This window comes from Acomys minous (genome assembly GCF_964271855.1).
Source record: "Acomys minous genome assembly, chromosome: 5".
Classification (NCBI taxonomy): Eukaryota; Metazoa; Chordata; class Mammalia; order Rodentia; family Muridae; genus Acomys; species Acomys minous.
The window spans coordinates 116,457,479-116,473,644 of NC_140494.1; the positions used below are offsets into that span (position 1 = coordinate 116,457,479).

Genomic DNA, 16,166 nt, shown 5'->3' on the forward strand with positions numbered 1-16,166 from the left:
AAAGTGCGTACTCCGCACCTCCAGACCCCCTTTCCAGGAACTATCAGCCTGCCTGCGTTTCACCAGGATTCATCAACCCGGAGGGAAAGGGTGCAAATCATTTTATTAATTTAACTTGGAGGCAGGATCCCATGAGCCAGGAGTATTGAGGTGGGTTTCGTGGTTTCCTCCTTGAGCGATACCGCTGTGGACTGTTGTTTTGTTTTGTTTTTTAAGATTTTACTGAATGCCCAGAGAGTGAGGGCACGCCCCTGAAATCCCAACACCTGAGAGTCTATGAGGCAAGAGGATCAGCAGTTTAAACCAGCCTGGACTACAGAATGAGCCCTTGTACCCCAAAGCTAAAACTGGCCAGATGCCTTAGAGAAGCACCCAAGTTTGGTCCCTGGAACCCCAAATAAAGGTGGAGGGAGAGCCGGGTGTGGTGGCGCGCGCCTTTAATCCCAGCACTCGGGAGGCAGAGGCAGGCGGATCGCTGTGAGTTCGAGGACAGCCAAGGCTACACAGAGAAGCCCTGTCTTGAAAAACAAAAAACAAAACAAAAAAAGTGGAAGGAGACAATCAAGTCACAAAAATTGTCCTCGTCGTCACATACCTACTGTGACACAAATATGCCCACACATGCATCACACACACACACAAACACACAAACACATACACACACAAACACACAAACACATACACACACACACTCACGTACAAAAAGGATGGACAAGCTAAAACTAGGGTCTGGGGAAATGGCTCAGTTGATAAATGTCTGCAGGGCAAGCCAAGTTCATGAAGCCAGCACCCATGTAAATCGCTGGACTGAGGGTGGATCCACAGAGCTCACCAGCCTCTTAGTCTAACTAATCTGTGAGCTCCTAGGGCAGTAGGGGACCCGGTTGGGTGGGGCGGGGTGGCGGTGGGGTGTGGGGTGAGGCTCGAAGACACCTGGCAAATGATGTCAACCTCTGGCTGCCATATGCACACAGGTACATTCCCATGCACAAATTAAAAAACAAAACAAAACAAAACAAAACGGGGGCTGGGAAGATGGCTCAGAGGTTAAGAGCACCGTCTGCTCTTCTTCCAAAGGTCCCGAGTTCAATTCCCAGCAATCACATGGTGGCTCACAACCATCTGTAATGAGATCTGGTGCCTTCTTGTGGTGGGCAGGCACACGTGTGGGCAGAATACTGTGTAAATAATAAATAAATCTTTTAAAAAATTAAAAAACACCCCCACCTATACACAAAACAAAAATATATTAGTTAAAATAAGCAAGACCTATTAAAATATGATGCACATGCAGGAAATTATACATAGGCAGGAAGCCAAAAGAATCTTCCTAAACTGCACTCCCTGTGTGATCATATAATCAGCACTCCCGCCAAAAGTTACTAGTACCCTCCTCCATATATCCTTCAAGTATGACTGTGTATTTTTAAAAAACTTTTAATTGATTCTTTGTGAGCTTCACATTATGCACCCCAGTCCCCTCGTCTCTCCATCCCCTCATATCTGCCCTTTGCCATTGCAGCCTCCCCTTTTGTGGGCACTCTTGGGTGCTTCACACAAAGGCCCACAACATTTTATGTGCCCAGAAAGAATTCCTTGCATGTTTGCTATCACCAGGCATTAGTGTAAAAATACTTATTATTTATCTTATTTTTGCAGGTGTGTATTTCCTGCGCGAGCTTGTGTGCCCCTTGTGTGTGCACGCAGTAACTCTTAGAGGCTGGAACTGGAGTTACAGATGTTGGTGAGCCACCTGACGGAGTTGCTGAGAGCTGACCTTGGGTCCTCTGGAATAACAAGAGGCACTTTAACCTTAACCCCCGGGCCTTCTCTCCGACTCCTCTATGGCACTTTAAATCCTGCTGAAGAGCAGAGCTGCCATTTACCTTGCTGGTGTTATTAGGAAAACAGGAGGTTGGGTTCCAAAGCCAACCCGTGAGGCCTGAAATCCCTGGAACGTTCTCAAGAACCACACATTCATCGTTTGACCAGTAGGTCCTTACGTCCTACTGGGGGTGGCAGGGCCTTTTATGGATTTCCTGGATCCCTAGATAAAGATTCTCTCCCCAGTAAAGGCCTTTGTTTAAGATGCTTGGGCACATTCAACATTCGGCTGGAATTACCTGGGCATGGGAGGTGTGCTGGAGAAGGGAGTGAGCTGACCTTTGTTCACATGCTGCATCCCTCTGAGGGAGACTGGGGGCCTGAGGACGAAGCATTAAATAGAAAGAAACTAAACGAGGTGAGGAGCATGTCCCTCTAGCCCCATCAGTGCCAGGTCCAGGCAGGCAAGATTACATTGGTTACATTCCCTCCCTTGCTTCATCCCAGAGGCTTAGAGGAAGGAGTCCCCCAAAGTGCTACTACGCTATTTGCTCAGATGAGAGTATTTAACCTGGTTTACAAAAGCAATTTGGTGGTGCACACCTGTAACCCCAACTCTTGGCTGGTGGAAGTGGGGGGGCATGGGCAGAATGTCTGAGGATTGAAGGTCAGCCTGGAGTATATGAAGCCCTGTCTGAAAAAACCTGGAACTTTCAGCAGGGCGTGATGGCGCATGCCTTTAATCCCAGCACTGGGGAGGCAGAGGCAGGTTGATCGAGGCCAGGCTGGTTTACAAAGCAAGTCCAGGACAGCCAAGATAACATAGAGAAACCCTGTCTCAAAAAATCAAAACAAAACAAAACAAATAAAAACCTGGAACTTTCTTGGCCGTGACTCTGTAGCAGGCATGGAGAAACTGCTCTTACATTGGGTCACTGGGCCCACAAGATGGCAAAAAGGGGCATGAAAGCCTGGCGCCTCTGCCTTCATTCTGGACCTGTCTCTTGTAGGCATCTTACTGTCAGCTTTTACAGTGTCTTTTTCCAGACCTCAAAAAGGCTCCTGGTGTTACCAGGTATTTTATTTTATTTTAAGATTTATCTACTTAATTATATGAGTGTTCTGTCTGCATGTACACCTGCAGGCCAGAAGAGGGCATTAGATCACATTATAGATGGTTGTGAGTCACCATGTGGTTGCTGGGAATTGAACTCAGAGCCTATGGAAGAGCAGACAATGCTCTTAACCAGTGAGTCATCTCTCCAGTCCCACCAGTGTTTTTAGAGTATTTGATTGGGCCTTGGAAAGCCCAACAAGATTGGCTTGTCCATTGGTGTCCAATTAAAGATATAAGCAATAATGAAAAACAGAGAAAAGAGGTTTATTCAGTGTGGCCACATTGAGAGAGGAACAAATGAAGGGGCCCAGTGCTTCCCCCAAGTCCATCTTTAGGGTACCAGCATAAAGTTTGGGTTAAAAAGAGGATAAGAGGCTGCGTGACAAAGCAGTCTGGGTCAAGGTGTAGTCCCACCATCACTGACCCATCATGGTCTCTGCTCCAATCTCTCCTGCAAGTTGCTCTGGTAAATCTCAGAACTGTGAAGTCTCTTCCTGGGAGACGAGACGAGGCTTTCACGCTGGCTCCAGGCTCCAGCCCTTACCTTCCTCCAGCATGTTCTTTGGGGGGAAATTTTTAATTCTGTGGGGTCCCCTGTAGACTAAAGGATGGAACAAGGGTCTCAGCTGTTCTTCCTTGTGATTCTTCTGCCCCTGCCTACTCACCCCAAAGCCCAGGGCGCACCCTCTGATCACCTGTGTGAGTCAGGGTTGCTCCAACATGGAGAGTGGGGCTCTGCAGGACGATGGTGTCACTTGTGACTGTGGGCCTGACACAGTCCTTTCATCTCTGCAGCTTGGAGCCTTAGGTCCAGCTTGGAAGGATGACTGATACCTTGTCCAAGCAGAGGTGGAAGAGGTCGAAGCAAGAGGTTTGGGGTAGAATGGACGGCTCCCTCAGCCTGATGTGGAATAGGGTCACATGGTCATAGCAATGGCTGCTTTCCTCTCTCCCATTTGTCACACGCTCATGTCATTCTGCCTTGCTGCCACCAGATGGCAGTAAGAGACTAAGGTACTACCCAGCCTGTTCCCTGTTTGTCTCTTTTCTGCCACTTGGTGGCAGGTAATATAGGTAAGAAGACAAATTATCCCAAACTATCTCCCACCCTCCCTTACTCAACTTGCTCTGGGGTTCCTGTGGGTGCTGGGGTGCCCTCTTCTGGGTCCTAGTACCCACTCCTTACAGAGGGCCAGTTGGTGTGGCTCTCCCTGGCTGGCCAGGTACTGCTTCCGAAAGCCAAATATTTCCTTTTCCTAAGCTAGGCTAGTTTGGAGGCTGGTCCTGGGGACTGCAAACTAAGGAATTCAAGACCTCAAGGACTGCTTTCATAGCCTGTTAGAGGACACAGTGACATCTATGCATGGAGCTCTTTTTCCCACACTGTAATGTCTCCCCTGTGCCGAGACTCGGTTCTCACTGGGCCCTGGGACCTCTGGCAAGTTACAAGGATCTTGTAGCAAGTTCCATACCCCTCCCATGTCCCTGGGTCTCCTCCCAATTGACCCCAAGTTGTCATGGGCCAAGCCACAGCCAGGGCCAGGATAGCAGCTTCTTGAACACTTGTGTCTCTGTCTGGGCATGCCAAGATCCTGGCTGGAAGGCTTGCACTATGGGCCCGATGTCCTCAGAGACTCTGAAGCCTATGCTGTTTTGTGGCCTGGAGCCCCAGCCCCTCTGCCACCTAGATTCCTCTGCCTATGGGGGACCACGGGCTGAGGGCCCAATGGTGCTGCTTGAACCAAGAGCAGGAAGATGTATTCTATAGATGTGGTAGCGGCATCAGGCCTGGCAGAGCTCATGCCAGCGGGGCAATAAGGAGTGGTGAGGAAGACATGGATCTCTGGTGCCCTCAGGAGTAGGGTGCCTTAAAAAGGCAAAACCTGAAGGGCCTTGGTGGCAGTTCTCTGGTCACTGAAACAAGGAGGCTGAGGCAGGAAAGTTGCAATTAATAACAGATTATGCTATATAGCGAGACTTTGTGTCAAAAGAACAAACAAACCAGAACCATCTCCCACTGTCACTCACCCCCCAGGAAAACAACTAAAAAATAAACATGGGAAGAAGCAGAGGGGGGCTGGGATGGGAAAGGCAAAGGATGGGGGGGCGAGAGAGGCAAGGCAGGAAGAAGGGTTAATTTCCCCTTAGATTGGGGCAGGTGGAGAGTCAGAGTGGTGGCCCCAATTTTATAACCAAATAATGAGTGGACTCATAATGCAGTATAGTGGTTTTGACAACAAACCTTTCAATAGTATGCATAGCCGTGTTCCGTTGCATCTTGAAGGACTTGTCTGCGCTAGAGACCTGCAAGGCCACGGTGGGAGACGAGGGACGTTTCATTAGCCTTGATTAAATGATTGATGAGACATGAGAATTGCATGCTTTGAGAGACAAGGGACAAAGGAGAATGCATGTGTGCAAAGTACAACGGCCTGTATTTTCCAGTGATGTCTCCATTTGCAGTGAGCTCTCGTAGAGCTGTTTACTCTGAAAACCACCGTCAGGTCTGCGGCTCTAAGGGCAATCCGAACAGCAGCTAATTAATTTGTTTCAGGATAAACCCATGTGCAGCCTGACAGAAACTTCTAACTAGCTACGTGTGCACATACACGTCACCTTTATATACCTGGAAAAAATACTTTTGCAAATGACAAGAAAATATCTAGCCCAAATTCGTATTTATTTATGGTGCCTGCCTCTTGGTAATTTTGCCAATTGCCTGAAATGTAATTTCCTGTTTGTTTTTGGTAGTATAAGCGTTTTATTTCTTCTGTCATAAGAAGACAGAAAAGAAGACCTAAAGGCAATGATTTTTAGGCCTGGCAAAGGCTCCGCCGAGCAGAACTTTAGGTATAATAGTTATTTTAATAAACTGCTACTCATGAAGGTCTATAGGCCCCCTCAGGGTAGCAGAGCTGATGTAGGTTGAAAGGTGAATTTGAAATTGTTAATATATCTCATGCAGGGCAAGGAGGTGATAGTAGGTACCATTATTTTAGAAAAGCCTAATTATGTTTAATTTTAAAACCTTATGCATTTAACCTGTGTGTATGTTTGTATACTGTGTGTGGAGGCCACATCCCCTGAATCTGGACTTAGCTATGTTTGCGAGCTCATGTGGGTGCTGAGGCACCTCTCCAGCACCCAGATTATGTTTAAACGAAGTCAGAGTTTCCTTTTTTGTTTATTCTCCTTTCATCTATTACATCCCTGCTGTGTATTTCCCTCCCCGTCCTCCCAGTTCTCCCGCCTCCCTCAGATCCACTTCTCCTCTGTGTTTCCCTTCAGAAAAGTATATGCTTCCCAGGGATGTCAACCAAACATGACACATCAAGTCGCAAGAAGATTAGGCACCTCCTCTTGTGTTAACCCCATAGGAGGACAGGGAAGTGGCACCAGCCCAAAAGAGTCAAGTGGGTTGCAGTCAACATACTTGGAAGGAGTTGGAGACCAGAAGAGTGCTTGGAGACATAGAGGTGCAGAGTCTGGAGTGCTTAGTCTTGCTTTGGGCCAGTGTTTCCTCACTACACTCCCTCCCCGACCCCCCCCCCCTTTAAAATAGTTATGTATATTCTGTGCCATTGTATATTGGAAGAATGTGGTTTGCTTTTTGCTCTTGATTTTACAGAAGGTTGCCGTTAAAAAATTGCCTTGAGTCTCATAAAATACTATGAACTTTGGACTTTAAAACAGCCTTGAGACTATTGTAGACTATGGGGACTTTTGAAGTTGGACATTTTGCATCACGATATGGCCACAGTTCTAAGGGAGCCAGGCTGTGGAGTGTGGTGTTTTGGAAAAGAATGGCCCCAATATGCTCATCGATGTGAATGCTTGGTCACCAGGCAGTGGCACTATTTGAAAGAACTCGGAGGTGTGCTCTTGCTGGAGAAAGCGTGCCGCTGGGGGTGGGCTTTGAGGTTTCAAAAGCCCGTTCCGGGGTCAGTGTCTTTCTCTACGCACAGAGGCCCACAGCACCTGCCTTCATGATGCCATGCTCCCTTCCAGGATGACAATGGACTAAACCTCTGAAGCTGTAAGCAAGCCCCAACTAAATGCTTTCTCTTATCATAGTTGCCTTGGTCATGGTGTCTCCTCACAGCACTAGAGCTCTAAGACAGACTTAAAAACAACAACAACAACAACATGCCATTGTTTCCCACTCTTAAGAAAAGCGGTGCACTGTGGGTAACATTGTGGACTATGGAGGCACTTAGATCTACTTTAGACCCAGATCACCCTTCCTATTGGTTATGTTTCATTTGTTTGCATTTTTATAGTTTCATCTTATTAAAGAATAGAACCCAAGCAGGCTATATACTAAAAGCTTAACAGGATACTTAAAACTTAGATTTTGTTTTGTTTTAACCTGTGAGCATGGGGATAGTGGCACTGATTTTTTATTATTATTATTATTATTATTATTATTATTATTATTATTATTACTACTACTACTACTATTATTTGTAAAGCTTTTACTTTGAGAGATCATGGAAAAAACTCTTAGAGGCACACATGGAGAAGACATGATCATAGGATGAAAAATAACACAATTAATAGTATCAATGCCTGTCAGCTTAACATTGAAGCTGAAGCCTTGGGAGTTTGACATGATACAGGGGCTCAAAGAATGGATTAATTTTCCTCTTCTTCTTCCTCACCCTTTCCTTCAACAGAATCCACAGCAAGCTCCTCATAATCCTTCTCTAGGGCAGCTATGTCCTTAAAGGCTTCAGAGAACTCTCCCTCCTCCATGCCCTCACCCACATACTAGTGCACAAAGGCACACTTGGCACACATCAGATCAAACTTGTGATCTAGGCAAGCCCAGGCCTCAGCAATGGCTGTGGTGTTGCTCAGCATGCACACAGCCCTCTGGACCTTGGCCAGGTCTCCACCAGGCACCACAGTGGGGGACTGGTAATTAATGCCAACCTTGAAGCCAGTGGGGCACCAGTCCACAAACTGGATGCTATGCTTGGTCTTGATCGTGGCAATAGCAACACTGACATCTTTGGGAACCACATCACTTTGGTACAGCAGGCAGCACATTTTACCATCTGGTTGGCTGACTCAAAGCAGGCATTGGCTAACTCTGCTACAGAAAGCTGCTCCTAGTAGGCCTTCTCAGTAGAGATGACAGGGGCATTTGTGGCAAGAGGGAAGTGGATGCGAGGGTAGAGCATCAGGTTGGTCTGGAATTCTGTCAGGTCAACATTCAGGGCCCCATCAAATTTGAGGGAAACAGTGGTGGATGACACAATCTGGCTAATGTGGTTAACATTAGTGTAGGTTGGGTACTCAGTGTCAAGGTTTCTATGACAGATGTCATAGATGGCCTCATTGTCTACCATGAAGGCACAATCAGAGTGCTCTAGGGTAAGTGGTGAGGATGGAATTGTAGGGCTCAACCACAGCAGTGGAAACCTGGGGTGGGGGGGAGGGTGTGGTGGGGCGAGGTAAATGGAGAACTCCAGCTTGGATTTTTTCCCCTATAATCGAGAGAGCTGCTCCATCAACAGGGAGGTGAAACCAGAGCCAGTTCCCCTGGCAAAGCTGTGGAAAATCAAGAAGCCTTGAAGACCCATGCACTGGTCAGCAGCTTGCAAATTCTGTCCAAGACAAGGTCAATGATCTCCTTGTCAATGGTGTAGTGGTCATGGGCATAGTAATTGGCAGCATCTTCCTTATCTGTGATGAGCTGCTCAGGGTGGAAGAGCTGGTGGTGGGTACCAGTGTGATCCTCATCAATAACTGTGGGTTCCAGGTCTACGAACACTGCCTGGGGCACATGCTTGCCAGCACCTGTCTCACTGAAGAAGGTGTTGAAGGAATCATCTCCCTATCCAGTGGTCTTGTCACTTGGCATCTGGCCATCAGGCTAGTAGAGCTCCCAGCAGGCATTGCCGACCTGGACACCAGCCTGGCCAATGTGGATGGCTTGGAAGGCAAGGGTGACAGAAGCAGACACCAGGTCCTGGTTACCGTTCCTGAAACCTAAGGGTCAAGGCAAGTACCACTATAATGACACTGACTTTAAAGTAATCGAGTATCCCATGGGGTCTTTATATGGACTTGCTATTCCTAGTCCTGTGTCATTAGCCACATGAACATTCTGCTGATAATATGGAGAGTGGAACGTAGTGTAGAGATGGAAATTAAAAGGGCAGTGTTTACCTCCTTAAGTCTCACAATCTAATTTAACTGGAGATTTGCATTCCCAACTGTTTTCATAGAAAAGCCCAAGATTGTGCTATTTTGCCAATAAAGACTCAGGAGCCAGATGGTGTGGTGAAAAACCTGATAGCTCAGAGAGGCAGAGAAAGCACCCAGCTGAACTTCCTACTCAGCTCACATCCCAGTGGAGAAGACCCAAAAGGCTCACTAGCTCAGCTGAAGCCCAGGAGGAAAAGGCCAAAAACCCCAAGGCCTAAGGCTTGCTAGCTCAAAGCCCAAAAAGCCAAAGGCCAAGAAGGTGAGAGAGCTAAGAGCCAAAGAGCTAAAACACTAAAGAGCTAATGTAGACTTTGAACTTTCCAAACCTACTTTATTTGGGGTTCTTTAATGCTTATACCTCCCTTCCAACCCATCTATCCTAGATAGGAGAGAAAAGAGGTTAATGGGAACAGGAGAAGTAGGCCTTTTGAGACTCAGTTCCTTGGAGCTATTCCACTGGTGTAGTCGGCAGGATTCCAGCTGAACCTGTTAAACAGCAAACCAGCAATCAGCAAAGGTGACTGCAACTGCAGCCACTGGAACTCAGCGTAGCTGTCAGAACCTGGAGCAGCAGCCTGAACCTTGAAGAAGTTGCTGGAACAGTTCTTTCTAGGAGCATCTCAAAGCGAAGTGGTGAACAGCCAAACAATAGGAAAGGATGGGAAGACTAAAAAGGCCAGCCTCTTTTTGGGGGGCTTATACATACATACATACATACATACATACATACATACATACATACATATATATATATACATACACACACACACACACACACACACACACACACACACACACACACACACACACACACACACACACACACACACATCCTCTCAGAGTCCATACTGGGATGTTTATCAGTTGGCAAAGACCATGCCCCCACAAGAGGTGGTTCCTCTTCTAGTGGACAAACATCACCTGGTCTCTCACAAATCTATTTCCTGTGAAAAAAACCCGTGCACCCTCACACAAGTCTGTTTCACATCCCACACTTGGGATCAAAACAAAAACATATTTACATCCACTATAACCTAAAGCGGCCAAGTGAAAATCCCAGAATAAAAGACCCAAGAGCTAAAATGCCAAAGACCCCTTCTTCTTCTACACGCTGTCTTAAATGCACCCCAACTCAAAGCCCCTTTTACTCTTTAATCCATGTCCGCTGGCTTCTTGCTCCATCCCTTGACCCAGGGTTAAGTTTATGTGTACAGATGGCTCTTGGATTAAAGGTGTGCATGTAAGGCTGGCTGAACTACACCATAATCACCTGTTTACAATAAAGAGAAAGTTCTTGGATTAAAGGTGTGTTAGGGCTCAACCGAAAGAAATGGGGATTTACAGTTCACTCTCAGGGATCACAATGGGATCAATGACAGATTTTTTACAGTTCACAATCTCAGAGATCACCCTGAGATCAAATATCCTGCAACACCCAACAAATAAATAGGCAATGTGAACTTAGGATTTTTTTTTTTTTAAGACTGAGAGATGCTCAGTGATTAAGAGCTCATACTCTTCTTCCAGTGGACATGAGTTCAGTTCCTAGCACCCACATCAGGGGGCTCACAACTGTCTGCAACTCCAACTTCTAGGGGATCTGTCTGCCTCTACCATCCACGGACACCTACACTCATGTGCATATGCCTATACACTGATATATACATGCGTAATTTAAAAATCACTTTTATTTTTTATTACATGTATGCAGGTGTGTGTACACCCAAGGGAAGGTACCTAAGGAGGCCAAAAGACAATGTCAGATCCTCTGAGGCTGGAGTTAGAGGTTGTCATGCATGGAACATGAGTACTGGGTGCCAAACTCAGGTCCTCAGCAAGAGCAGTACGTACGCCCACTTAACTGCTGAACCATCCCTCCAACCCTTGAAGTTGAATTGTTAATTGAAATGAAATTTAAGAGCGCTGAATACCGCTGTTGGGACTTGGAGCACATTTTGAACACGTGCCTTACTGTAGAGCTATCCAGTCTACTCAGAACAGCAAGTGTGTTCACTAAGAGCAGAGACAGCATCAGTCTTCAAGCAGAAGGTTCTAGCCATGGGCAGTCACTATGGAGCTGCCACGAGGCTTTGTTTGGTCTGTGGGGAAGGAAAGCCACTGGGCCCCAGGTGAAAGTAATCTTGGGGGGCTTTACCCCACTGAGACACCACTGATACCCGGTTGAGAGAAACATCTGTGATAGACTGAGAGGAACCATTGGGGGTGGGGTGGGGAGGGGAGGACAGGGGAGGGGAGGGCAGGGGAGGGGGTTAAGGACAGGGCTAGGGACTCCAGCTGGGCTATTGCAAATTGAGCATCGATGGGAGGAGGGAACACCAGGGGGCAAGCTGAGAGTCTAGGGAGAAGGCTAGAGGGTCGGACCACAAGCAGTGCGATTGCTTCTGTTGGTTAGAGGAAATCAAGCAAGGCAAAGACCTTGAGGCAGGAGCTGACGCAGAGGCCATGGAGGGGTGCTCTTACTGGCTTGTTCCCCATGCCTTACACAGTCTGCTTTCTTATAGACCCCAGGACCACCAGCCCAGAGATGGCAGCACCCACCATGAGCTGGGCTCTCCCACATCAATCACAAAGAAAATGCCCTACAGGTTTGCCTCCAGCCAGGTATTATGGAGGCATTGTCTTAATTGAGGATCCTTCTTTCTTGATGACTTTAGTTTGTGGCAAGTTGACATAAAACTACCAGCACAGGTGGCTTGTCTCTTTTCCTTCTTCTCGGTCTTATTTCAGATGTTGGCGAGAGCCTGTGTTTTCTCTGGTGCTTTAGACGTTCCCTTGCTTTCCCTAAAGCTTTCTGACTCTCAGTGGCTTGCCACAAACCTCCATGACTACCTCAAAACACTATGGTTTCCTTTTTCTGTCCCCTCATTTCTATCCTGTGAGCAACTGCCAAGGTTTACAGATGGCATGCCCTGTAGTTTTTCTTTGTTTGGTTTTGGTTTTTTTGTTTAACTCTAATGAAGTTGTCCAGAGCTTAAAAAAAAAAAAGTAGAAATCACGAATCTCTCTCTTCCACATCAAAAGTCAGGATTGATGAGTAGTCCCTTGTCCTGTACCATAGCTTAGATTAGATAGCACTTCACTATGCTATTTAAAGCCCTTAAGAGATATCTGTAAGGGCAGAGCTGGCTCAGAATCCTAGAGTGGTGGCTGTTACTCAGGAGCCTAAAGCAGGAGGATCGTTTGAACCATTCAAGCCTGAGCACTGAAGCAAGCTCAGATCCCTGCATCTCTGTAGGAGGCTGCCTGTCACTCGGTGTAGGCAGCCCTTCCCCATGGGCACGCTGTGGCCGCCCATTCATTTTCATCCAGTTAACTGGGTTCTGCTTTCTGCTCTGTGCCTTTCCATTTGTAATGTCAAATGAAACTTCGTTAATAGTTTGGCGTGTGTGTTTATGTTTTTCCCTTTAACATGTATTTATTGCCAGGTAAAGGTGGCACATGCTTTTAATCCCTGCACTAGATATGCACTGGATTTTTCAGACCACAAGACACTCCTGACCATAAGACGCCCCAGTTTTTTAGAGTAGTAAAACAAGAAAAAATTATCTGAACCATATTAGGACCAGTATAATAAAGTATTTATTAAAATATAACAAAATATGGTGATATTAAAGTATTAACTTAACAGGAGGAAAGACTTGGAGACCCAAGCACTTTTCTAGTTTCCTCGGCTAGCACACTGAAAACATCGGTAAGTGACCTCTTTGTTGATGCCCAGTGGACAGCAATTGGACCATAAGGCACACCCTAATTTCACCTATCACTTTTTTTTGGGGGAAGTGCATCTTATGATCCAAAAAATACAGTATATGCATCACATGTGAGCTTGGTGCTCCAACTCTGTGAGGTATTTATGAGCTCCAGGTTTCCAACTTTTGTGACCCGTTGTTGGGTGAGCTTTATATGATGCAGCTGCCTTTGAGTCAGTCTTTCTGTATGTAACCCCGCCCCCTGCAGCTCATATTCGTGTAAGTAATCCAATAAATCTAGTGTTCACTGCTGAGGACTGGGCTGGTGCAAGGCTTTTTCCTAAAGCCCTGGTGTATGGAGAAGAAACACAGCTCTCTGTCTAAAACCAGGAATACTTTAGCAGAGATGATAGTGGCCCAGAGGCGGGTCCTAGGGGGACCTGGGGCTCCTGATCCTCAGAATGACAGGACTGCGGTTACCAGTCCCAAGGCCACAGTGTGGTCAGCATGTAATGATTTTTTGTTTTGTTTTGTTTCAAGAAAGGCTTTCTCTGTAGCCTTGGCTGTCCTGAACTCCCTTTGTAGACCAGGCTGGCCTTGAACTCACAGAGATCTGCCTGTCTCTGACTCCTGAGTGCTGGGATTAAAGGCTTGTGCCATCACTCTACAGCTTTGTTCCCTCTGTGTAAAGTTGTTTGATCAGCTTACTGAATTCATTCAACTGTTCTCTGACAGTTTCTGCTAACTCGTAGAAGTCTCAGTCTCTCCCCTAGAAATAGTATATAAGATGCTGTACTTCTGAGGAAGCTTTCTTGGCATAAGAAATAGCATGCGTGTGTGTGTGTGTGTGTGTGTGTGTGTGTGTGTGTGTGTGTGTGTGTGTGTGTGTGTTTGTTTGTTTGTTTTTTTGTAACAAACGGTCTGCCTTGTGGGGCACAGAGAGGGACATGGTCCAGGACTCTGAGGGAGCTAAGAGGCCTAAGAGAGAAAGTATGGCATGTGACATGTGGCAGTTTGGACAGACGTGAGACAACACAGTGGCTTAGAGGAGACTGATTGCTGCATTTGCTGTTATGAAGATGATGTATTGCCCCCAAAGGACTCCGTGACCCTAAACAGCACGGAGTAGTAAAGGGGTCTGCGCCCCCTCTCCCCACTAACTTTCTTTCTCACACCCAGGGTTAAGGGGTTAGTGGAAGGGACGTAGAAGCTTCAAAATAGAGTTTAAAAACTAAGGTCAACACCATAGTACATGGATGAAGGTTTGAAGCCAATTTTGGGGAATTGGCTGTCTTCCTTCCCCGTAGGTTAAGTAGACCAAACTTGAGTCCTAGGCTTAGTAGGCAAAGTGCTCTCACCACCTGAGCCAGCTGCTGGCTCAGTGACCTAGCAGATGCTGGATGTCACAGTCTGGACTGTGAATTCACTCTGAAAGTTCTATGACATAGTGCTGCTGTGGTTATGCAGTTACGCTTTACAGTAGTGCTTCAGTATGGATTTCAGTGTGGCGTATGTCTTCTCAACATACACTTGGGATAGTGCAGAATTTTATATTTTGGTTTGATTTTGATACAGATTTAGCAATGGGCAATGGATGCTCTTGTAAAGGTATTGTAAGACTCACCTTTGAATGTCATCCCTCAACTGGACTAGTCATTATTTTGTGACGTATTTTGTTCAAATAATTTTCCCTATTATATGTACAATTTTGATTATGATTTATAGCTTTATTCTATAACTTATTTATTTGATTAATCAAGTTCTTCCACAGATATTCCTTGGTGTATTTACAATAATTTTTATATATGTAATTTTTTTGGAGACAGGATCTTATTGAGTAACCCTGGCTGTCCTGGAACTCACTTGTAGACCAGGCTGACCTCAACCTCACAAAGATCTGATTATTTTTGCCTCCTCAGTGCTGAGATGAAAGGCACAGTACCCACAATACCCAGTTAGTGTATGTTATGATTTAGGTTATATGTATTGAAATATATCATAAAACTGGAGGGAATCCATATGTTGGGTTTGAGGTATTTTGCATAATTATGTATCTATATCTTCATTTTTTTAAAAACCACATTCTCTCTTTTCCTGAAGGATGTATTAAATTCAGGGAATTATGGACACGCGTTCTTCATTTATGTGACAGTTCACAGGGATTTGTACTTTCTCTATTTAATTAAGCTGAAAACATATTTTGTGTCTAACGTGAATCACCAGAGAGCTCAATTATAGCTAATTTGCCATCCCACTTCCCTCCAGAGGTAAGCATTTTCAAGAACGGAAATGGCTTTTTCAATGAGAAGTCACTGTTTCAACATGTAAATGGAGAGAATTGGAATCAATTGTCCTGATTGATGAATAAGAACCTATGTATTTAATATTGATTTATATTCAGCAGTGGGTAAATAACGTACATGAGCCCTATAATGACCAATGTGAATTGTCCACAGAAACAATTGTGTTGGTCTTTGCATAGACTTGTAACGTTTACCAGATGTTCATGGCTACACATATTTTCGTGTGTTATGTGGCTTCGCTCTCCGGAGCCTTCATTTTTGAGCTTTTTCAAGAAGTTGTACTATAGGCTTTCTGTTTTTGTGGCAAATAGGTAAATGTCGAGTCCCTCATTTTTGTGAGGCATTAGTAATGTAAGGTACTGGCTTTTCAGCAGTGTGTACAATACTAGAGATCCTACTAGAGAATGTTAATTCACACAGTATTCTGGGATTTGCCTCACTGAGACAAATCCACTGACCACAGTCAGACAACTAGAACACTGAAGAGAACAACACTGACCTCCTTTTATGAGTGGACGCTGAGTAACTTAGGCATTCCTGTTAAACTTTTAACTGACTCGAACCTGAGCTGGATAAAATTAAGATGGCCGCCTTCATTCTGAGCAGCCACATGTCACAGAAGAACAATGGCTTGGAAAGGCGGATTCCAAGGTTATAACAAGTCTGACTCAGACTGAGCTGGGAGGGTGTTGGCTGTATACTTTCCCTATAAATAACATTTACACCTCATGCCCTATGCTCATTAAATCACACACCAACAGCACAGACATACCCTTGTTTACTGTTTGTTCACATCCCAGGGGTGGAATCAAAGGCAGTGATGAAAGTACCAGACTCCTCTGTTGTTCTGTGGAAGAGTCATAGTTGGAACCCAGATTGTGGCCCTGATGCTCAAACCTGTTGACCTGGCTCATCATTCAGCTGTGGACCCTTTAGCTACCTTAGAACAGGGTCTATCATTTGTGCAAATGCCTAGTTCCACCAGCCTTAAGAAAT

General features: G+C 45.7%; 1 protein-coding gene, 2 long non-coding RNA genes and 1 pseudogene across 15 annotated transcripts in view; 2 read left to right on the forward strand and 2 right to left on the reverse strand.

Annotated features, from left to right (window-relative positions):
- Positions 1 to 25: 25 nt before the first annotated feature.
- On the forward strand, positions 26 to 7,260 carry LOC311597843. 3 transcript variants are annotated; one of them, XR_014779359.1, is made up of 4 exons: positions 26 to 150; positions 1,660 to 1,991; positions 3,737 to 4,015; positions 6,230 to 7,260. It is a non-coding gene; the product is annotated as an uncharacterized lncRNA (long non-coding RNA). The 3 variants fall into 3 exon arrangements; XR_014779360.1 differs by lacking the exon at positions 3,737 to 4,015 and having other exon boundaries at positions 6,230 to 7,257; XR_014779361.1 differs by lacking the exons at positions 3,737 to 4,015; positions 6,230 to 7,260 and having other exon boundaries at positions 1,660 to 2,087.
- Positions 3,190 to 3,736, reverse strand: LOC311597849. Its single transcript, XR_014779369.1, has 2 exons — positions 3,637 to 3,736; positions 3,190 to 3,542 (listed from the first exon to the last, which is right to left on the reverse strand). It is a non-coding gene; the product is annotated as an uncharacterized lncRNA (long non-coding RNA).
- Positions 7,261 to 7,576: 316 nt separating the features above from the next.
- On the reverse strand, positions 7,577 to 8,815 carry LOC311598450 (tubulin alpha-1B chain-like; annotated as a pseudogene). Its single transcript has one exon. The product of its transcript is annotated as a tubulin alpha-1B chain-like (transcript).
- The window catches only part of LOC311597834 (uncharacterized protein), a 60,933-nt gene continuing 53,582 nt past the window's right edge, over positions 8,816 to 16,166 (forward strand). For 3 of the 10 annotated variants that reach the window (XM_084782308.1, XM_084782311.1, XM_084782309.1), the window contains exon 1: positions 8,816 to 8,950. In XM_084782308.1, coding sequence (XP_084638434.1) covers positions 8,872 to 8,950 — 79 coding nt within the window. In that variant the 5' untranslated portion in view covers positions 8,816 to 8,871. Of the gene's footprint in view, positions 8,951 to 13,796; positions 14,476 to 15,045; positions 15,135 to 16,166 lie in introns of those variants that run through there. The other 7 variants (XM_084782307.1, XM_084782303.1, XM_084782305.1 and 4 more) reach the window with 5 other exon arrangements.